The 23261-nt window shown below is 43.7% G+C and overlaps 1 protein-coding gene across 6 annotated transcripts in view; it reads left to right on the forward strand.

Annotated features, from left to right (window-relative positions):
• The window catches only part of EIPR1 (EARP complex and GARP complex interacting protein 1), a 72886-nt gene extending 50088 nt beyond the window's left edge, over positions 1-22798 (forward strand). For 3 of the 6 annotated variants that reach the window (XM_083431733.1, XM_083431734.1, XM_083431738.1), the window contains one exon: positions 6497-6820. In XM_083431733.1, the coding sequence (XP_083287859.1) occupies positions 6497-6671 (175 nt within the window). In that variant the 3' untranslated portion in view covers positions 6672-6820. Of the gene's footprint in view, positions 1-1732; positions 1761-6496; positions 6821-22762 lie in introns of those variants that run through there. The other 3 variants (XM_083431735.1, XM_083431737.1, XM_083431736.1) reach the window with 2 other exon arrangements.
• The last annotated feature ends 463 nt before the right edge of the window (positions 22799-23261 follow it).

Genomic DNA, 23261 nt, shown 5'->3' on the forward strand with positions numbered 1-23261 from the left:
TAATAATAATAATAATAATAATAATAATAATAATAATAATAATAATGTTTGTTTGTTTATACCACGCCCATCTGGCTGGGCTTCCCCAGCCACTCTGGGTAGCTTCCAACAACATATTAAAATACAGTAATGCATCAAACATTAAAAGCTTCCCTAAACAGGGTTGCCTTCAGATGTCTTCTAAAAGTCTGGTAGTTGTTGTTCTCTTTGACATCTGATGGGAGGGCGTTCCACATGGCGGGTGCCGCTACCAACAAGGCCCTCTGCCTGATTCCCTGTAACGTGGCTCCTCGCAGTGAGGGAAGCGCCAGAAGGCCCTCAGCGCTGAACTTCAGTGTGCGGGTAGAACAATGGGTCTGGAGACACTCCTTCAGATATACAGATATACAAATATACAGATTTACTTAACTTGGATAACTTATGCAGGTTGCAGAATCCAGCTTTTATTAACATTTTTTTAATTTAAAAAAATAGCATAGTGTAGGCTTAGAGTTATAACAGGATCATATATAGTATAAACAGGAAAACATGATTAACATGACAGTAATGGCTAGTTAGGCAGTTTTCCAGCTGAAACTGCTGGCCACTACTGTGTTGCAATTGTGGGAGGAAGTGGATTCCTGTCCTTAACAGAAACCAACAGGAGATGGCAGTTTAGGTAGGTGTCTCAGTCAGTGTTATGCAGTGTGTGGTTGCTGATTGGTTAGACACTCCAACTCACATTCAGGGCTAGCCAATCAGCAACAGTACACTTGCATGGACCAACTGAGACACCTCTTGTTTGTTTCTGGTAAGGACAGGAATTTCTCTCCCTCGATTGCTTGCAGACAACGTGTTTTGCCAACTGCTCTTCTGTTTAGGCATAGTTCTAAAACTTCACCTGGATCAAGAATTGCATATGAAATGCCGCTCTTATTTGTGTGCCGTATGAGACGAAGTTGCACTAAAGGAGTTTAATATTACTTAAATGTGAATTATGTCCCTGTTTATTGGTATGCTGTTGTTGTTTATTAATTCTCATTCGGTTCAGATCTGGATACTAGTGCTTAGCAAATTCAGCAATTCATTCCAAAATCCATATTAAGACTTTAATAGGCCAAACAGTATGTCAGAAAACAATGTGCAAACTTCTGAGTTCTTCAGGACTCTTCATCGGGCTAGATGAAAAATAGCAAGAGCAGGGAGCAAAAAGTTTTTTGATGGCGCAGCCATGCTGTTTGCATCTGGTCATAATCTGAAAACAGTCTTTGAAGCATTGCAGAACTCATGTTGCAAACACTTACAACTGCAGAGTAACTCCTATAAAATAAATATGATAAATATTTTAACTTGAGGAATATTTTAATATGCTATTTGTGTGCACTCATATAATATCCTTCAGGAAACTGTCAAATCATCCTTGCCTATTGAGAGAACAGTATAAATGTTGGTATAAATATATTTTTTTCTACGATGACTTGCATGGCAGAATCAGAAAAACACAGTTTATCTCATTTCAAGGTGTGTGTATCTTTTCTTAAAGAAACTACCCTCCAGCAGTGAGCAAGCATTGTAATGTTTTATAAATCTCTCATATGGGCACATACAGTATAGAATACAGTGTACATTTATGGTCATTTATCTTTAAAAAAAAGTTGAAAAAGATATTGAAAAGCAACTGAAATTATCAAGGGCTCAGTACATCTGCTTATGAATAAAGCCTGAATAGTTTGAAGTGTTGTTTTTTGATTAGTTTACAGAGGTAAACTGAGTTGACGTATGATAGATGACCTTATTGAGGATTTTCATGGATGAAAAGGTGAGGTAAAATATGTATTCCAATATTTGACTACTGGCTTAATTGTTGTTGGGTTTTGTTGTTGTTGTTGTTTTCTTTAAAGAAAGAAATAGACAAGGCCTTATCCTCCACTGAACATTAGCTGTGGGTTTGTATCTAATGGTCTTGCTTAGCAGCGAGTAAGACTTCTGTCAGCAGAAATGATAGGGAAGTAATTTTTGGCAATTTCCTCTTCCTCCCAGTAGCCCCTTGCAACCCTCCCACCATCTCTAGATAGCACCTCATATATATAAAACTTTGTCTACTGTTGGTATGAAATCTTGAGCCTACCTACCACCACCCACCATGGTCACCTGCGGGCCAAGAGAGGGTGGGATCCAGATGCAATTCCTGGCTAGGCTGGTAGAGCTTCCTCGGGCTTGTCATTCAAGTAGCATATTAAATAATAATAATAATAATAATAATAATAATAATAATAATAATAATATATTATTTGTACCCCGCCCATCTGGCTGGGTTTCCTCAGCCACTCTGGGTGGCTTCCAACAAAGAATAAAAATACATTAAAATGTCACACATTAAAAACTTCCTTAAACAAGGCTGCCTTCAGATGTCTTCTGAATGTCAGGTAGTTGTTTATCTCTTTGACATCTGATGGGAGGGCATTCCACGGGGCGGGCGCCACTACCGAGAAGGCCCTCTGCCTGGTTCCCTGTAGCTTTGCTTCTTGCAATGAGGAAACCGCCAGAAGGTCCTTGGCGCTGGACCCCAGTGTTCAGGCAAAACGATGGGGTTGGAGACGCTCCTTCAGGTATACTGGGCCGAGGCTGTTTAGGGTTTTAACACCTTAAAGGTGTTATGCATTGTGGTTCCAGAAGGGGAAACTCTGATTGCCCTGTCCCAGTTTTGCGGTTTCTTAAATGAACTTTTCGTCAGGCTTATTTGCATGCCATTATCGTTCCGCCAAGAGAAAAATCATAGGTTGCCACTCTGTTCCATCAGCAGCGAGGTTCTGAAGCTTAGGCAACATTTGGCAGAAAGTAAGCCCTTTGTGTCTTCCTGAAGTGCAGTCTTGTGTGGTCTTCACTTGAAAAAAAGAAAGAAAGAAGGGGGCGGGGAGAGGCTTCTTCTCCATTCTGCCTGCTACCAGCATACTTTAATCCCCAAAGGGAGATTCAGCAAAAGACAGAACAATTTGAGAGGACTATAAATAGCCGAGTGGAGCAGATAATGCACAACCGTGATCTCTCTGCTAAGGCGGCATATCATTCTTTAGCATACATCTCTCCACCACTTAATTGTTTAATTGTTACACAAAACAGTCGTGCATCCAATTGTGCATTGCATCTGGCCTGAAGGAAGTGGGGGACGAGCCAGCAGCTTCCTTTGTTGCCTGTTTATCGAACTCCAGGTTAACCTGAGCTCCTGGTTAACTGAAAGTCGGCCATGTCCCCTGATAGGGGCGTGTGCCATCCATTGCTCCCTTGCTTATTCGGAGACGTCTGAAATCTCTGGGATAATGGAGTCTGAGATAAGTGGGTGAGCACCGCGCGAGGCACATTGCCGTCTGGGGACGTGACCAACTTTTCACGTCAGCCAGGTGCGTCTGCTGAAGAGCAGATCTGGAAATGGTGTGTGGGAGAAGACTAAATAGAGGTAGCCTCCAGGAAAAGAAAAGAAAAAGTATTTTTTTAAAAAAGCGTAACTGATTTTCTTTCACATGCATATTTAACATTCATGCTGCTCCTTGTTCTGCTGCATAGCTACTACACTGGGATTATTTTATTTGGTTCTTGATGCCAAGTATCAGAAACCACAGCGAAGCATCAGTGTTCTAGCATTGCCATTCAGCAACAGGGATGCGATTTCAGTTTGCTGTTGTACCTCCTAACGCCTTCCAGCAGCACCAACAGGATCTTGAGCTATGTCAGGGACTGGCTGGCTGGATGAGGTGGGCACCCCCTTCCCTAGAGCCCTAGCCCACCTCCCAGCATGACACAGAAGATGACTTAGACCCCGGATGGTGGTGTTGGGACACTGGAGAGCAGTATGGGGAAGGGACGAGGTGGAAAGTGCTAGAAGCAGGAGGTATGAGCGATCATGCAGGGGTCAGAAGAAGGAGGCCATTCTACGACAGGCTGAGAGTCACCGTGTGAGCGCAGACTCTGATACAGAGGAGTCAGTTTGCCCTTGCCACCCAGCAGGAGGACAGTCCCAGTCCTGCTGTCTCTCCTCCCCCTCTGACACTCTGATCAAGAAAGAGTCCTGCATGTTCAGGAATTGTTGTTTTTATTCTTGAGGCGAACTAGCTGCAAGGTTGCCTTGGGTTCTCTTTATCCATCCTCTTTGTTGTAGAAACTGATTTAAATTTATGCATTCTGTGTTTTTATATTCTGATTTATCCTATGAACTGTCCTGAGACCTGCTTGTGTAGGGCGGTATATAAATTTATTAAATACAGTGGTGCCCCGCAAGACGAATGCCTCGCAAGACGGAAAACCCGCTAGACGAAAGGGTTTTCCGTTTTGGAGGTGCTTCGCAAAACGAATTTGCTATGGGCTTGCTTTGCAAGACGAAAATGTCTTGCGATTCCTGGTTTTTTTCCCCCCTCCCCCCCTTTTCCCCAAGCCCCTAAGCCGCTTAACAGCTGTTCGCTAAGCCGCTTAACAGCTGATCTAAGCCGCTTAACAGCTGATCTAAGCCGCTAATAGCCTTTTAGCAGCTAACCCGCTAATCCCTTAAGCCATTAATAGCCGCTAATAGCCTTTTAGCAGCTAATCCGCTAATCCCTTAAGCCTTTAATAGCCGCTAATAGCCGCTAAACCGCTAATAGCGCTAATCCGTTAATGGGCTTGCTTCGCAAGATGAAAAAAACCGCAAGACGAAGAGACTCGCGGAACGGATTCTTTTCGTCTTGCGAGGCACCACTGTAATAATGTTGCTGAGGATTGGGCTACACAGGCCAAGAGCAGGAGCCCACTTCCTTGGCGCAAATCATATAATAAGCAGCACATTCCTTCTGTACAATATGTAACTGGGTATTCTGTGCTAAAAATCCACATACATACTCTGTCTTCCACATTTTTGCTTGAGAGGGCACTTCCATAACATCCCAAGTAAATGAAAAAACAGTATCCACTTCCTAATATATTTTGCACTGTTAGCTTCATGAGAATGTCTTAGTCTTGATGTTCCATCCCAATATCCTCGCCATCATATTTTCTGCATCTCGTAATGAAAATACCTATATTCATTCCTTAGCCTTAGTTTCAGGGTACCAACGTTATTTGCCAGTGTGGCAGCCAGTGAGCCCCTCCAGTTTTTCTCTTGACTAATCGTGCAGGTCAGGTGAACTTCACGTCATCTGGTATTGCAACTTGGTGACCACGACATCCATGTTTGAACATCTTCTGTGGAAGGAAGGAGCACTAAAATACCCTGTATTTTAGCTCTTTCAGAGACGCAACCTGGGAACTTTTTAAAACAATGTTTTCCAGAAAGAGAGAGAAGTGGGTTGAGGAGAAGGAGAGAAAGAAAAGCTGATTTGCTGTGATCTTCCTTAATGAATATGTTAGCCAGCTCTTAGCTCCTTACACACTGCCCAGGCTTGTGCCCCGGGGAGGTCAGGGCTGGTTCAGCTGCAGGTCAGCATGGAGACTCAGAGACGAGCAGTAAAGTTGATTTTTTATTCAAGGAAATAGAATACAAACAGAGAAACTTATGGGGCAAGTAAGTTGCCCCAGTAAATCAGTTGCCAGAATTGACCATCTGTGCCTCTCACTTTCCCCTAAGTCTCCTCCCTGTCCAGCTGTTTTCCCTGCAGTCTGAAACTCCAACGGGGAGAGCCCCCCCCCCCCGTGCAACCTCTGGACTCGTCGTTCTGCTACATGCAAAAGTCTCCGAGTCCTTAGAGACAAGGGGGAAGGGGAGCTGAATACAGTAGGACCAGCAGGCTCCTGTGATCTTTTGCAGCCTCAGCCCCCACTTCCTCAGCTGCCTGTCTTACATCTGCCATGCTTTCTGCCTCTTCCTCTCTCTCACATAAGCCTGTTGCTTGTTCGGCATCCAACCATTCTGCCCCCCCCCCCATCCACTGTCCTACCACCACTTCCCTGGCTCTGAGCCTTCCTCTTCTGAGGCATTTTTGGGAGGGTGTTCCAGCTGGAGCCTCCCACCACTCCTTATCGTCTTGCCCAGTGGTGGGCCAAACATGGACCTCCAGCTGTTTTGGGACTACAACTCCCATCATCCCTAGCTAACAGGACCAGTGGTCAGGGATGATGGGAATTGTAGTCCCAAAACAGCTGGAGGGCCAGGTTTGGCCACCACTGGTCTAGCCAGACCCTTATACCTTGGTGCTGCTAACACAGTGGTTGGAGGTGCCTCCATTGCCTCTCAAGACAGGCAGATACTAACATCTTAGCTCTTGTAGGTATGCTCATCATTCTGTAGTAAGAGTGGCTGTGTGTGTGTGTGTGTGTGTGTGTGTGTGTGTGTGTAGCATCACAGGAAAATTGATGTGAAGACATCTGCAGCAACTCCTCAGGTGTTATGAATACAACATTATTTCTGCTAAATTTGTTCCTCTAGCTTCTTCTCCCGCCCTAAACCTGCACAATTGAGGAGGAGCTTTACCGCACGCACACACACACACCTCTTTATATATCAGAGTTGCTCCAATCACTTGCTTTTTTTCCTTTTCCTCTTTTTAAATTCTAGGATTAAAGAACCACTTCAGGACAGCATAATAGCTACCTACGAAGAACATGAAGACAGTGTCTATGCGGTGGAATGGTCTTCAGCCGACCCATGGCTATTTGCCTCGTTAAGTTATGATGGACGGCTTGTTATTAACAGAGTTCCCAGAGCTCTTAAATACCACATACTGTTATAAATCTGTTCACATTTCTTCAGCTTCATTATCTCAATATTGGCTGATAATTGGAAATACTCCATTTCTCAAATAAGTGTCATGAAAGGAATATCAACCCTTTTCCCTCTAGTGTAAATATTTGAAAATTAAAAGAACTGCTATGAAAATCACTTTTTTAAAACTGTTTTTTGTTTTTTGTTTTGCAGCCGACATTACACACACACACACAAATGAAGAGACTATTGCTATCCAATTTCCTTGTATGATCTGTGTTGTCCTATATGAATTATTTGAACCCAAAGGAAGCATCTACCTGTATTTTTTTTTTAATATTTAGGGAAGCAAATGGAATATTGCCAATACACTCACACCAAAGTAAACTATTTCAGTTTCACTTAAGTGTTTCCATAGTGGAGGTTTGTGGTTGAACCAAATCGTCTCTTAAAACATTTCTGTCTCTTAAATAGACATAGGCTGTGTTTGCATTTAATACTAAACTTTAGTTTAGTCAGTACAGTGTGGCTGAGCCATCCGCAGATATGATAAAGTAAAGGTACCCCTGCCCGTACGGGCCAGTCGTGTCCGACTCTAGGGTTGCACGCTCATCTCGCTCAAGAGGCCATGAGCCGGCGCCGTCCGAAGACACTTCCGGGTCACGTGGCCAGCGTGATGAAGCTGCAGCTGGCGAGCCAGCACCAGTGCAGCACACGGAAACGCCATTTACCTTCCCGCTATAAAGCGGTACCTATTTATCTACTTGCACTTAAGGGTGCTTTGGAACTGCTAGGTTGGCAGGAGCTGGGACCGAACGACGGGAGCTCACTCCGCCGCGGGGATTCGAACCGCCGACCATACGATCAGCAAGTCCTAGGCACTGAGGTTTTACCCACAGCGCCACCCGCGCCCCGCAGATATGATAGCCTTCTTCAAATATCTCAAGGGCTCCACATGGAAGACGGAGCAAGCTTGTTTTCTCCTGGCTCTGGAGGGTTGGGCTCAAACCACTGGCTTCAAGTTACAAGAAAGGAGATTCCGACTGAACACCAGGAAGAACTTTCTGACAGCAAGAGCTGTTTGGCAGTGAAATGGACTCATTATCATCATCAAACCTTTATTGGCACCACATACAAACATTCAGAATAAATAGGCCAGTGCGATCTCGTCGCCATTTCAACAGTACAGTCATTTGCCAAAGGGAAGAAGAGGCAAGCAATCTATTTCATATCTGTGGGTCTCCAGCAAGGGCAGGATCCTGTAGCATGCTTCGGTGACAAAAAATCAAATAGAGAAACTTAGCTACTGTCTTGGTGAGCTCCTGGTCTCTCCCCTGTAATAAGAAGCGCATAACCTCTGTCTCTGGTTTCCATGTTGGAATACATAGATGGTCTAGAAATGGTTGGCGGAGATCATCATACATTTTACATTTAAGGGCCATGTGAGCTAGAGTTTCCACCAGGTGGGCATCACATGGGCGGATCCTATCTCCTTCTGCCATGGACTCCTTCGGGAGGTTATGGACTCTTCTTCCTTGGAGGTTTTTAAGCAGAGGTTGGATGGCCATCATGGATGCTTTAGTTGAGATTCCTGCATTGCAGGGGGTTGGACTAGATGGCCCTTGGTATCCCTTCGAACTCTAAGATCCTATGATTCTATGAGCTTCTGTGTTACGTTAATGTGTTTCAGTTATTGCACAACAGGGAGTGCAGGGGCCACAAGGCCTAGGAAATAATTCCACTAGCTTTGGGAAGGGAAGATGACTATGGATCCATAATTCCTGCTGTTGCTATAGTGACAGCTTTGGCTTCTGTTGAAAGGGCCTGCCTATTCCAGACCTTTGTCTCTACCCAGCAGCTGGATCGAAGTGTGATTTTTCATGTGTGTATGCTGTTCCCAGTATGTAATGATATTACAAAATTGTATTTGTAGGGCCTGGGAAAAGGGAGGTGGACAGGGAAAGCCCATTAAAAAAACACACCCCAAAGCTGGATTTTATTCTTGACCAACTAATAAGTACAGATTCATACGGTCCATGGTGGGTATTTTTCTGCCTCTATTTTAATAATTCCTGCACTTCCTGAAAGATTAGCCATCGCCCTTAGAGCTTTCCCTTCAAGGGTTGGTATCACGTCCATTTCATACCCGATGAAGCTGATGCTTCATGTGAGCGGACAGCGTGAGCTCTCCTTGGCTTCAGCAATAAACCTTTGCTAATGAAGAAATGAGTATTGAAATAGTGGGTTTAAAAAAGGAAGTTGGTGAGTTTTATTTTCACTTTAACATACCTAAGCTTTGCACTGTTGAATTGATTTTACCTGTTAAAAGTTATCTGCCGTAGCTAATTTCACTATGGACTCGCATGGAAGGAGTGAGGTACCCTTCATATATTGAAAACAATGTTATAGGTAGATATGGTAATAGGGTTATAGAACTAATTTTCTAATTTGCTGGCAAGAAGCTGGACTGAGGATCCCCCTATGATCAAACAAACCCGTAGAGCCTGGACCCCAGTTTATCACTGTACCTTCAGCTATCCACATGGATAGTAGGCTCAGGAAGCAGATGAAATGCAGTACCTTTGCCAGAGCTGCTGCCAGTCCGAGTAGACAGTATTGGGTTTGAGGGACAGATAAGGCAACTTCCTGTGTTGAGTGAAATGGAAGCATGCTGAAATTATGGCATGGGGTTTGTTCAGATATAAATAAATTGTGGTTGCACTAACCATAGTTTAGACTCTTAAACCATGCTTTTTGGTCCAGATTTATAGGCAAAGTATATTTTTGTGTGTGATTTCCTTCCTCCTCATACCTTCCACGAGAATTTCTGGATGCTAAGTCAGACAGTGGCCTCTAAGGGTTAAGCACCATCCCAAACCATGAGTTCAGATGTATTATCATATGACAATTTAATGAAACCAGTTTTCAAACAGCTTCAGACTCCCAATTTCAAACCCTCATTTGTTGGCCACTGGCAAACCATATGGTGTTGGTTTAGACATTACAACAAACCATAGTTTTGTGTGCTAAAGCATGGTTTGGTGTTGCCTCTTTCCTGCACTAATGGTCTTTTTCATTCTTTGTGCATATATTCCATCCACCTTAAAAAGAAGGCCTCCTTAAGTCTTATATGCCAACTCTTGCAGCTTACTATTCTGTGACTGCTGGTTCATCCTAATAAATTGGGCACCATGTATTGCTGCGTCTTAGGGAAGCATGTGGGTGTTTGATGGGTCAGCGCAGCTGCCTGCAGTTTTGGATTCACCAGGGGGATATGGCTACAGGCTCTCCTTTTGGGTGTGACTGTTGGCGCAAACATTGTGAGCCCTTGCGCTTCGAAACTGACCACTGCGCTACTGCTGTCCCAGCAGTATTCTATCCAGGATTCCCAAACCCAGTCATAGCTTGTGAAGCTTCAGCAATGTTACAGCATCAATGCATCTTCAGACCGTGCCTTGGGACTATTTGCATTTAACAAACTAAGTGTAAAGAAGCAAAGCAGCTTTGAAAATATTGGGAACAGTCATTTGCCGTCAAATGAAAGATAGAAAGGAATAGAATAGTGTTCACTTTTTAAAAACATGCACCACTCCCCCAGTACGCTAATATTTTGCATTTGGCTTTTGAGATGTTTATTGCATAAATGAGGAATTAAAAGAGGAGCACCATTAGATGGGTGCCATTGAGGGAATTCAGCATTTGCGTTGGCACTTCAGGCTTTTCCACCCCCTGCACCATTAAGAAACCTATTACATATAATTACAAGCATAGTCTGATGTTTGTATTCCATGGTATCATATAATGAAATAGAAAGGAAAGGAACCATGTTGTATTTATTTACTTTGGTTTAGCACTTGATGCAAAGTCTGCCAAAAACTGCATGTTTGTGTGTGCTTTAAAATGAACACTAAGCCTAAACGCTAAAGCTTAAAACTTAACATTTCTCTGTTTACTCCACGGACTTCTATTTCTTTGTGCTTGTTAAGAAGCACAACTTATTTTTGCTCTTAAACATTTAATTAGGAGGCTGTGTGCACACCCAGAAGCAGTGCAGGGAGGAACATACCTTTCTATGTTATTTGTGCTTGTTAATAAAGCTGATGTTTTGGTTAATGAAAATGGGTGTGTTCTGATCTGAAGTGGTGGTGGTGAGGAACCTGATTGTTCTTATCTCACCTCATGTTGCTGCTTTGGTCCTCTATACTTCCTAACACTGTAGTCGGTGAGAGGTGTATGAACAATAAGGTTAGGAAAGAAAGAAAGAAAGAAAGAAAGAAAGAAAGAGCCCATTCAGTTCACAAACTAGCCCTGGAAGTTCAACATATAGCAGGCATGTCAGTCAGGGCCCATCCATGTTGTTTGGTGCTTGGTGTTCATGGTGGATGGCCAGAAGAGGAAGACAGAAGGTTCATGAAGAAGAAGGAAGTCCTGAAAGGAAAGCAAGGTGCCTTGGTTGTGGAAGACTTGCTGGGGTAGCCAAACCACTTGACTTGGGCTGAAGAGCAGGGCCAGCCCATGACATTTTGGCACCTGAGGCAGATCCCAAAATTGCACTCCCCTCCCTGCCAGGGAAGAAGGACCGAGGGAAGATTGACATCAGGATCTGTTGGCCCTGTCACATGAGGGAAGAACATGCCCACCGTGTTGGGGGTGGGGGAGAGAAGACTTGAGATGCAGTTCAAAACCACAGTTTTCCATCTCTCAGTTTCCATCCATTTAAGCCGCCACTTTTCTCTGTCAGTGTCCTTTCCCTCTCATTCCCATGCTGCAGCCTATACAGTGGTACCTCAGGTTACAGATGCTTCAGGTTACAGACGCTTCAGGTTACAGACTCCGCTAACCCAGAAATAGTACCTTAGGTTAAGAACTTTGCTTCAGGATGAGAACAGAAATCATGCGGCAGCAGCAGGAGGCCCCATTAGCTAAAGTGATACCTCAGGTTAAGAACAGTTTCAGATTAAGAATAGACCTCCAGAACGAATTAAGTTCTTAACCCGAGGTACCACTGTACTGCTGTGCAGCCTGCCTTTTCTTTTGCTCCCCTCCCTGACACCATGCAAACCCAGGATGGTGACACAACACTACAGACCCTCCAGTGGGTGCTACGTGATGACAGCCTTACATTTTTATGTACGTAAGAAGATCTAGAAATCACAGCAGCTTAAGACTGTTTCTGCCTTCAGACTCACAAGGTTAAGACACACGAGGAAAAGGGAGGAGGAGGGAGGAGGAAAAGCAAGCTCAAGCAAAAGTTCTGAAAGCTGCAGCCAATGTCAGTGGCAGTTCTGGCAGTAACTTTCCGGAAGCACACATTCCCCATCCCCGATTAAATCTAGGAGCAGAGCTGGTGGCAACATCCATTCCTGGAGCCAGGGCAGCTCCTGCCACACAGTTCTTCCTTCAGACAGTGGGCCTGACAGCAGTTAGAACCCTTCACCCTTCCTTGCTCTGGGCTGGATCTGGCTGTAGACTAACAGCTGCCCATCCCTGGTCCTCTACAGAAAACACAGCATTTAGCTTGGTTTCGGATGAAAGTGTTGTATATTTGTATATGCCTTACTCTAGGGAGTGATGGGCCAGTATAGATGCTTTGGCCGAAAGTTCCTGTGACACTCCCAAGGCGGTGCTCGGATCTGTTCCCTTTGTGAGGCGGCCCAAAATGAAGAAAGTGGACTTGAAGGGACGAGCGTCCCTCCTGATTAGCAGAAAAGCTGCTGCTGAGGAGGCTGCTGAACTGTAAGCCACAGATAACTTTCCATATCAATTTGCACACTGCTTCTGCGCTCATTCCACCTGCTGGTTTAGTCAGGGAGAGAACCAGTGAAGTGAGAAGAAAATGACACGGAGGAGTTCTGGAAAATGAGAAAAAGACAAAGGAGAAGAGAAAGGTAAAAGGGAGACTGACAAATACAGAACGAGAAGTGAATTGGAAATGACAGGACCGGGGAAGCATCAGCTTGGGAAGTGGAAATGGGGAACACGCACACAAAATGGACGGAAAATGGGGTTTAAAAAGGCAAAGGGGAATTGCAGGCAATGAACGAAAAACCCCGTGAGAAGGGGAGAGTGGAAGGAGCAGGCGAACTAGTCCTAGCTCACCTTACAGAATGGCTAGCTAGATAAATTTGGGCTGCTAGAGGGCAGTGGTGTGCATGGGGACCGGCAAAGTGAAGGCTACTTACCGAGACGGTTTTTCAAATGCTTACATCAGATTTAAAGAGATTTCCTAACACTTTTGACATTTTAAAAGTTGTAACTGCTTATAATGATTTCCGGTAATTTCATCCTTTTGAGCTCTCGCTTTGGATAAAGACTTAAATAAAGATATTTATGATTTTTTCATAATCACATATACAAAGCAGAATGTTAAATTAAACACCGACTTCCCCCTTCCATGGTTCCTTCTGAGTACCCCTTACTGCTGCATATTCTAATTACTCTGTGTTTTTCCTTTTCTCATTTCATCTCAGCATATTTTTTTACTGCTGAATTTAATCCTGCTAGTGTTTTAACCCGTTTACAATGATTCTTCTAATATTCTACAAACATTTTCCAGTCTTTCTTGAATACGCTTTCCTCTTGATCCCTTATTCTGTTGCTTAAGCATTTTTTTTCGTTTCATAATATACCATCTCCCAGAAGCCCTTAGCCAATTTACATGCCCACCACATTTGGCAGAATGTACCTACCATCTCTTTGCATTTTCAACACTTGTCTGGTTCTGATTTATACATTTTTTGCTAGTTTACTTGGTGTCAGATATCATCCAAATATCATTTTCATAAAATCATCTCTTAACGCATAACAGGCTGTAAATAAAGACTTGATCTGGGCTGGGGTGGGGGTGGTGGGGAGTCTGATAGTGTACCATTCATTAGCATGCTTCCCTCTATAGGCAGGCTGCTGAAGCAGACTTGAGCAGTCTGGCGAAGGAAGAAAACAGGGCTTTGCTGATTGTAGTCGTTCTGGGCCTAAGAAATCATTGTAATTGTGTGAGAGCTATTCACAGCCCTAAACCTTCAATAGAAGTCACGAAGTCCTTTAACGGGTGCAGCAAACAACCCTTCTAAATATAATAAACTCTGCACCTCAGTAATGGAGATGCCAGAGTTTGGACTTGGGATCTTCACATGCAAGGTACAGTAGATGCAATTATTCTTCAACATCAATGGGCTGTGCACATGCCTGATTATTGTCTTCCAAAGCAACTATGCTTTCCATTTTTAAGTTCAGAATAGAATAGTTGCTTTCGAAGACAATAATCAAAGAGGTTCAAAGGCTCTCTCAAGGCAAATATTTAAAAATGTCGTATAAACACCGACAACTGGGAAACACTGGCATGTGAGTGCTCCAGTTGGAGAACAGCCTTTACCAAGAGTGTCATGGGCTTTGAAGATGCTCAAACTCAGGACGCAAGGGAGAAACGTGCTAAGAGGAAGGCACGTTTGACAAATCCACACCGTGATCAACTCCCACCCGGGAACCAATGTCCCCACTGTGGAAGGATGTGTGGATCCACAGCCATGTACAGACTCACTGTTAAAACCATGTTTGTGGAAAACAATCTTTCTCAGCTACAAGTAATTGCCAAAGAAGAAGACCACCACTGAGCTACACCCTCTTCTCTCAGTTGTTTGGTTATTAGCTGTTTCACGTATGTACGTCTATCAGTCTATCATACGAAGGCAGCCCTGTATTGGGAAGTTTTTGATGTTTGATGTTTTACTGTGTTTTTATATATACTGTAAGTGTCCCAGAGTAGCTGGGGAAACCTAACCAGATGGGCGGGGTATAAATAATAAAAATATTATTATTATTACCCCCAAGCTGCAGTGTGTGTGACGAATGGTCATGTGCGAAAGTTAGGTGTCCTTAACTTTCTCCAGATTTTTTTATTGTAATATATACAATTGATGTAAATAACAACCGAAACCAAACAATGTATAATGGCAATGTAGAAGCTGTGTGGATCCACAGCCATGTACAGACTCACTGTTAAAACCATGTTTGTGGAAAACAATCTTTCTCAGCTACAAGTAATCGCCAAAGAAGAAGAAGACCACTGAGCTACACCCTCTTCTCTCAGTTGTTTGGTTATTTGCTGTTTCACATCTGTACGTCTATCAGTCTATTGTCCGAAGGCAGCCCTGTATTGGGAAGTTTTTGATGTTTGATGTTTTACTGTGTTTTTATATATACTGTAAGTGTCCCAGAGTAGCTGGGGAAACCTAACCAGATGGGCGGGGTATAAATAATAAAAATATTATTATTATTACCCCCAAGCTGCAGTGTGTGTGACGAATGGTCATGTGCGAAAGTTAGGTGTCCTTAACTTTCTCCAGATTTTTTTATTGTAATATATACAATTGATGTAAATAACAACCGAAACCGAACAATGTATAATGGCAATGTAGAAGCTGCTCATTTCCCACATTGAGAAGTACTGAAGTACAATTCAGCGACAAGGATTACGTTGTCTCGTGCACACATTACACAAAAAGACAAGTGGCTAATCATTTGGACATTATTTACTTTGGTTTTATTGTATGGCTTTTTTCATTCAACAGTGATCTATAACTGTATATAGACTATGTTTGACAGCAATGTATTTTTTGTAGAATTTTGTATAACCTTTTTCTTTTGAGAATTAAGAAGAGAGAGAGACATTGCTGCAAAGTATCAGGAAATCACAGAAAAGGCAAGACAACACTGGACACTAGCTGATGCCTCCTTGACACAGAGCACAGCACTGGAACCAAGCGAAGCTTGCGTTAATTAGTGTCCGTTGAAAAATTAATGTCAAAATTCTTATGAGAGTGATTTTATTGCCATTCATTAGCTGGACAGTACTGTTGGGTTTGGTGGAGGGTGGTCTTCTCCCCCCCCCCCCCTTTTTGGGGGATATGTTATATCCGGAGTACCCATACTACTGTGTATTCCTGCCTTGAAAGGCCGGTGAACATTTCACTTGCATGGAGTGATGGGATTCTTGTTAGCTGCAATTGAGTTTCCCTGAACTTGGCCTCCTGCCTTTGTGAGTGCCGGCATTGCCTTCCCTCCTCCGCAGCTAATCTTAAGCAGGGTCTTGGCCGCTGCTGATAATTCTTCAAGCACTCCTTCTGAACAGTATGTAGTGCAAATGGCTTTCTTGAAAGGGCCCTTTAGAACCTATAGGAAAGCTGAACGAAAAGCATGCAATGTGTCTTCTAAAGTCCGAATTTTTCTCTGGCGCAAAACCCCTTTTATGTTAAGAGCCGTATGTGAGCGTGAGTCAGGCCTTGCTGCTGCTGTACCTTGAACGATGCCACAGAGCATAGGCGTCTTGTTTTGACATCTTGGGACCCTGGGCATTTTGTAAACGGAAGGTTTGTTTCTGTGGGGCATGTTTTCTTAAGAGGCAGGACAGCCTCATGCATTTGAAGAGGACTGCTGGTGGCAGGCCTTTGCATCCTACAACTCGGGCGTAACCGCACAAACGCCATGGAGTCCACCTATAAGCTGAGTTTGTCTTGAAGCAATCATAATCTCAAAGTGCAGGAACAGTACCCATCTGATAGTCCTCTGAGTTACAATTTGGGGTTTTAAGAATTCTGAAATGTGTCAGTGGTTAAGAGGTCCAGCAATGAAATCAAGAAGTTGCATGGGACAAATCTCTCATTGGCCATTTCTCCTCACAAGAGAGAGAGAGAGGGAGAGAGAGACTAGGGTGGCAAATACGTCTGTGATTAAAAATCGCAATTAAAAATAAATAGCATTTTTTGAAAACTTGTCACAACCACCTAAAAATAAAGCACAATGAAGCAGCTGTAACCCAAAGTACAGGTGCTGCCACACTGTGGGTCAGCCATTGTGTAGCACTTGTGGAAACGCAAGTTCAACAGACTGAAGCGATCAAATCAGCACCTGTTAAGATGCAATAGAGGCAATCCCACACCTATCTCTCTGCCTTTGAGTCTTGCATCTGCAATTTGGCAGGTAATGGCATTTACTGTACAGGGTGGGTCTTCAGCTGGTGCCTGAAACTTGCTTGAGTCCGCACCAGCCGTGTCTCGGAAGGAAGATCCCTAATTGGGGTGCTCTACTAAGAAGGCCCTGCCTCTGGTGGCCACCTAAAGTACCTCAGGGTTTCATTCAGTGTTAATCATTCTCAAGAGTAGACCAATTGAAATTAACGTACAGGACTAACTTGGGCATACATTTTCTTTAAAATATAGTCTGGCCACATCTGGAGCCTACCATGTTCTCCACTTTTAAGGCAGAGAACTTTTAAGCATTGGGTGGCTGGAATTGAGGCGTGGTTGGACTGGCCAGGAATGATGGAGCTCCCCAAAAACTTACAGAGGGCTACAAGTTCCCCTTACAGCAGCCTTTCTCAACCTGTGGGTCCCCAGATGTTGTTGAACTACAACTCCCATCACCCCTAGCTAGCAAGGCCAGAGCTCAGGGATGATGGGAGTTGTAGTCCAACAACATCTGGGGACCCACACGTTGAGAACCGCTGCCTTACAGGGTTGCTGTAAGGATCACAAATAGGCGATGTATGTGAAGTGTCTCGAACCCTCGGAGGTACTGTGGCATAAACACCAAGTTGTTTATTGTTGCTAATTTATTGAGGAAGGTTTGGTGTCAGGGTCATAGGAAAGGAAGATGCTGACTTGTTACCTGAGTTGGACCATCTACTTTAATACCACCAGCAGTGACGCTCCTGGGTCCAAGGCTACAGTCTTCCCCAGCTCTGGCTGGCGATGCCGTGAATGAACTCTGCCACTGAGCAACGGTTTCTGACACCTGCGCTCAGTGTTAGGACTTATTTCTGGGAAATCTGAAGTAAGAATACACAGAAGTGCCCTTGAACAGGTGCAGAGAGAGAATTTCCCCTCCCACGAAGCATCACTCGACTCCTCCAGCTCCTCAGTGCAGATGTCTTTGTGGCACTGCTGAAACAGAAAATCCTGCACAATCACATCTTATTTTGTCCTTTGTACTTGGGACCTCATTTTAAGTTTCCGGATACCATTTTATTGAGATTGCACTGAAGATCCACATAAGATAATCTTATGCAAAATACTGACATTTTTTGTGACTTATAATGTCTCCTGGCAAGAAACTCTGCAAAAGTACTTGCACAGATAGCGATAAATTGTCACGGTGATGCCCTGATTTGAGGATAGTTTTATTATTTATTTTATCTTGTCTTCTTTTTACCCTTAGTTTTATTGCTTATTTTTCTTATCCCTTGCTTTATTAGGGTTTTTTTTATCTTTGATGCTAGCTTTTATTTACTCTGTTTTATATACATAGTATTTGTATTAGAGAATATGATTTGCTGTACGGCTTTGAGGCTGATGGAATCTTTGCAAAATGACTGACCGTAAGCAGCTGAATAACTAGAGAGAGCCCCCAAACGAGGAATTAAAAAGGAAGGTCTTCTTGACATTGTATTGCAAGGGGTTGGACTAGGGTCCGTTCCAGCTCTACAATTCTCAGGTTCTATGAGAAACATGAGCCTGGCATCCCTTTTAATAAAAGAGATACAATGTCAGCTTAATTCTCAAACATGAGACTTTAAATAACTCCTTTATATGCATTTGGTGGCAAACCAACTCCTACGCGCAAATCTGTTACGTCTGATGTGTCCCCAAATTTAAATAACAAACTATGGTGGCCATTCTGAGAGAACCTAAACGAGCGTCTCCACTCCCATCATTCAGCCCATACATGGAAATCCAGCTCTGAGGGCCTTCTGGCGGTTCCCTCACCGCAAGAAGTGAGTTTACAGGGAACTGGGCAGAGGGCCTTCTTGGTAGTGGCACCCGCCCTGTGGAACACCCTCCCACCAGATATCAAGGAAATAAACAACTATCTGACATCTGAAGTTGGACCTGTACAGGGAAGTTCTTAATCACAGAACCATAGAATTGTAGAGTCGGAAGGGACCATGAAGGTCATCTGGTCCAAAATCCTGTATACAGGAATCTTTCACCCAACATGGGGCTCAAGCCCACAACCCTGAGATTAAGAGAGCTGTGCTCTACTGACTGAGCTATATAGTGGTACCTCAGGTTACAGAGGCTTCAGGTTACAGACTCCGCTAACCCAGAAATAGTACCTCAGGTTAAGAACTTTGCTTCAGGATGAGAACAGAAATCGTGCAGTGGCAGCAGGAGGCCCCATTAGCTAAAGTGGTGCCTCAGGTTAAGAACAGTTTCAGGTTAAGAACGGACCTCCAGAACGAATTAAGTTCTTAACCCGAGGTACCACTTTATGTTCAATGTTTTACTGTGTCTGATGTTTAAATTTTTTTGAAGTCGCCCAGAGTGGCTGAGGTAACCCAGTCGGATGGGCAGCATATACCGTATTTTTTGCTCTATAAGACTCACTTTTCCCCTCCTAAAAAGTAAGGGGAAATGTGTGTGCGTCTTATGGAGCGAATGCAGGCTGCGCAGCTATCTCAGAAGCCAGAACAGCAAGAGGGATTGCTGCTTTCGCTGCGCAGCAATCCCTCTTGTTGTTCTGGCTTCTGAGATTCAGAATATTATTATTATTATTGTTTTCCTCCTCCAAAAACTAGGTGCGTCTTGTGGTCTGGTGCAAAATACGGTAAATGATGGTGGTGATGATGCATGGCTGCCATGACTGGACAACAGCCCTTATAGAAATTGGTGGAACTTAACTTCTTAGGGAAAATACTTAGCACCAGGGTGTAAGACACCGAAGCCAGGCTTGGCGGTGTGCTTAACAGCTAAGGAGAGCGATTCTTTGACCTTATTTGCTGCTATTCATGCCTCATGCGGAGGAATGCTTGTCACAGCTCTAATGATTTAAAGTCAGGCCCAGCTAATATATCTTAGTTCTTCCTGCATAGCCTCGGCAGTTTCCTTTATAATGCAATATGGAGGAACCGTCGGTGTAATTGGTGAAGAATGGCAGTGCCTGAGAGGTGCCCTTTGCTACAATTCAGAGCTTCTGCAATTCATTTGTCAGAGGCCCGGCTCTGTGACGCTTTTAGCTCTGAGACACACACAGCACCGGAGAGATTATAGCTTTTTATTGCACTCACCTCTGCGGGTAAAAGACAGCAGACTTTTGACACTCGCAGAGCTCTTGTTCACATAGCGGAGCTCAAAAGCTGCCCCGTGCACCTGACTATTATGAGGCTGCATTTCTCTTAAGCGTCCTTGAATAGAAATCAAAGCAGGATGCCTCACAACTGCCTCAGGGATTTTTCATCCATGATACTGGGTGAGAAGGATCTGTATTATAGCAGTATGACTTGTCCTCATTTTGTGGTCCATCTCTAAATCTTTAGTACTCTTATGCAACAGAAACATATATAGTGGTGGATACACACACACATGCACACACACACACACACACACACAGAGAGAGAGAGAAATATATTCAGTGTTTTTGTTTTTTAAGAGAAATGGGTGCTAGTACTCACCATGAGGGACGTGGGTGGCGCTGTGGGTTAAACCACAGAGCCTAGGGCTTGCCGATCAGAAGGTTGGCAGTTCGAATCCCCGTGACGGGGTGAGCTTCTGTTGCTCAGTCCCTGCTCCTGCCAACCTAGCAGTTTGAAAGCACATCCAAGTGCAAGTAGATAAACAGGTACCACTCCGGCAGGAAGGTAAATGGCATTTCTGTGCAACTGGACCTAATGGTCAGGGGTCCCTTTACCTTTACTCACCATGAAGTTGCTACAGTAAGTGCCACACTTTTAACACTGGGGTGGGGTGAGGAACGTGCCGGTACTGTGTACTCTTGAGTACTCCCAGAAAAAAGCACTGCATATATGTCATTGAAGTGGACAATTTGAGTAGAGCAGTGAAAATAATTTGTGCCCCCGTTATCTCCTGCCAAGAAAAAAATGCCTGACGATCCAGGTGATTCCTGTGATAGCCTCATATATTTTCAAACTGGGGAAGTGCTGGAATAATCCTCCTAATAACTGGAGGTTATGGCAGGACAAAGCAGATGGGGGAGATGACCACTCCTATCCTGCCCATCTCATGGCGTGCAGGATGAAAAGTGTGTTGTCTGCAGGGAGGAGACAGAGATTGCTCCTGCTACACAGCAGCAGGGCACCCCCAGTCCTGCTGGCTCGCCTCCCCCTCTGACTCCCTGCTCGAGGAGAGTCCTGCACATTGCTGAGCAACTGGCCAGACGGACCCAGAGGAGGAGCCTCTGCAGTCTATGTTTGCTTGCGAGGAAATCCAGAGAGAGAGGCTAGAAGGAGAGATGCTGAGCTAGTGGCCAGTCTCATCTGGATTAAGACAAACCAGAGTACTCTACTGTGGTGCTGTTTCCTGCTAATAGAAAGCTAATTGCCTCCCGTGTGTGCCCCTGCCCTGTGGTTGACCTGGCTTGGTTGAGAGCTTCTTGACAGGTACAGATGGAAGAGGCCCTCCTTGAAACTCTGAAGAGCTGCTGACAATCCTTGTAGACACTACTGAGCTTGATGGACCAATGGCCTGACTCAGTGGAAGGCACCTTCCTGTGTTCTCTTGATCCTACCCTTTCGACATGTTGAGAGGTATGTGCCGGCATGTGCCAATTGCTGCTGCGGAACAATAATTTTGATATAAGCTTGCAACCGGTTCTCTTCCAGCACATGAGCCTATAAATTAGATGTTTGTCATCCTTGTGCCATAGCATATATATTCTCTTTGGGCATCAACCATCTGAAGAAGGTCCCTTGTTTGCCATTGCCTAAAAATGTATGGATGTCATAACAATTTATAAGCAGCTGCCTCTTACACCTGCGATAGAAGTAAGCCAAGGAATTCAAATGAGATCTGAAACATAAATTAGGTATCCTAATCGCCCAGTGTTGCCATGCTATCCTGGCTTCCCAGCAAAGTAGGTATTTTATTGTCCTCTTTTTTATGTCACATTATCTAACAGGATTGATATAATTATGCTGGAGTCAAGGTGAAGGACTCTCACTAGAAGGTAATAGAAGAGATCTTCCAGCTCATGCATAAATCCAGCTCAGGATAGCTTGGGACCTTGGCTGGCAAATCAATTTGGTGATGGATAAAGGAGCAACTTCTAAAAGGCACTGAGGGATGGGGCCAACCCCTCTTCCCACATTGCCCTCCCCATCTCTTCCTTGCCCTCTTCCTTGCCCTTTTCAGCTCTGTAGCCTAAGCATTTTTTTGTGCCAACACGATGAGGAGAACAAGTTTGGTTTGGCATCTGGTGGTCTGATTTTTTGTTTTTCTGGGTGAGATCTGTACTTCTGCCTTGGGGCCAGTTGATGATGTGTTTCCACTTCCTTTCTGCTTTCCATAATCATGATTTAAGTTGTGCTTTTACTCCAGAAGAGTTGGATGAAAATGTTTCAAGCAAGCCATGTACCTGAACAATTTCCAACTTTTTTTCTCAGGGATAACTTCTTGTTTAGCACTGAAACAGTGTGAGGGCAAATCTCCTCTTAAGATGCAACCTAGTGATGGTTTCTGATGTCCACATACCTTGCACACAGTCTCATTGCTGGAAGGTTTTTAGCTGAAACATGAAGCACTTTCATTGAGTTTGATGCTATGTCAGATGATGGGAAAGCTCTGCCTTTTTAGTATTTGATGTTTGATGGCCGTTTCACACATGCAAGCTATCACTTGATATCTCAGTGTTGTTATGTTTTGCCAGGTATGTTCAATCAAAGTTGCTAGATGCCACCTTTAATTTAAAGGGCTAGTCCAAATTCCAAAACTACAATCTAATTGAAACTCAAAACTGGAAAAACAAATGCTTTGTGGGTTGCACTGACTTAGATTTAGCTCTAACAGTACAGCGGAAATGGAAGTTATAGGATACTACCAGGTTTTGATCCAGCACTGCTATAACATACTCCTATTTCCACCAGCCCTTGATTCCTTGCAAGTATAAATTTGCAGTTCTGTGGACCCCAAAACACTAATATTTCATTCATCTCACCGGTGTCTAAAATGTTACATTCTGCCATGAGACAAACTAAGCTATGTAGAACCATATTTGAAAGGGAGGGGGGGGGATTGTGGTAAACATGCTCTTCTGAAAAAAGGGGCTGGAAAGTACAAGAAAATATCTGATAGTAGGAAAGAGACATTGTTTTGGTTTTTGTCCTCTATCTAGAGACACATAAAACCTAATGAAAAGTCATGTTGCGAGGTATCAGCACCATGGACAGTTCACCCTTGGTAAGTCTATAAAATGGTACAGGCAGTTATCTAAGCTGGGTAAACAAATTTGTTCTATCAAGCAGCACACATTGAAGTATTAAACTCAGCGATGCTCCTGGAGGTCATGTATATCCAGCAAGGTAATGGAAAGCCGGTAACATCTGTCTGTTAATCTACAGGACTTCAAAGGTTCTTGCTCATGGCATGAACTAAGAAAAACAACTTACAATGGCTAGTTTTATGTTTATTAAGGTACTCAAAACATAATAACAATTGAACATTCAGCCCAACCCAAAAGGCAGTCTAATACTGCATCTATCAGTTCCTGAGTTTTTAAAAATTCTTGATTTATCTTGCTTGAACATGTTAGTTAGATAGATAGATAGATAGATAGATAGATAGATAGATAGATACTTTGGCATTTAGTGGCAATGATAGCAGATTTATTATGA

This window comes from Podarcis tiliguerta (genome assembly GCF_965153285.1).
Source record: "Podarcis tiliguerta genome assembly, chromosome: 3".
In the NCBI taxonomy this organism is placed as follows: domain Eukaryota; kingdom Metazoa; phylum Chordata; class Lepidosauria; order Squamata; family Lacertidae; genus Podarcis; species Podarcis tiliguerta.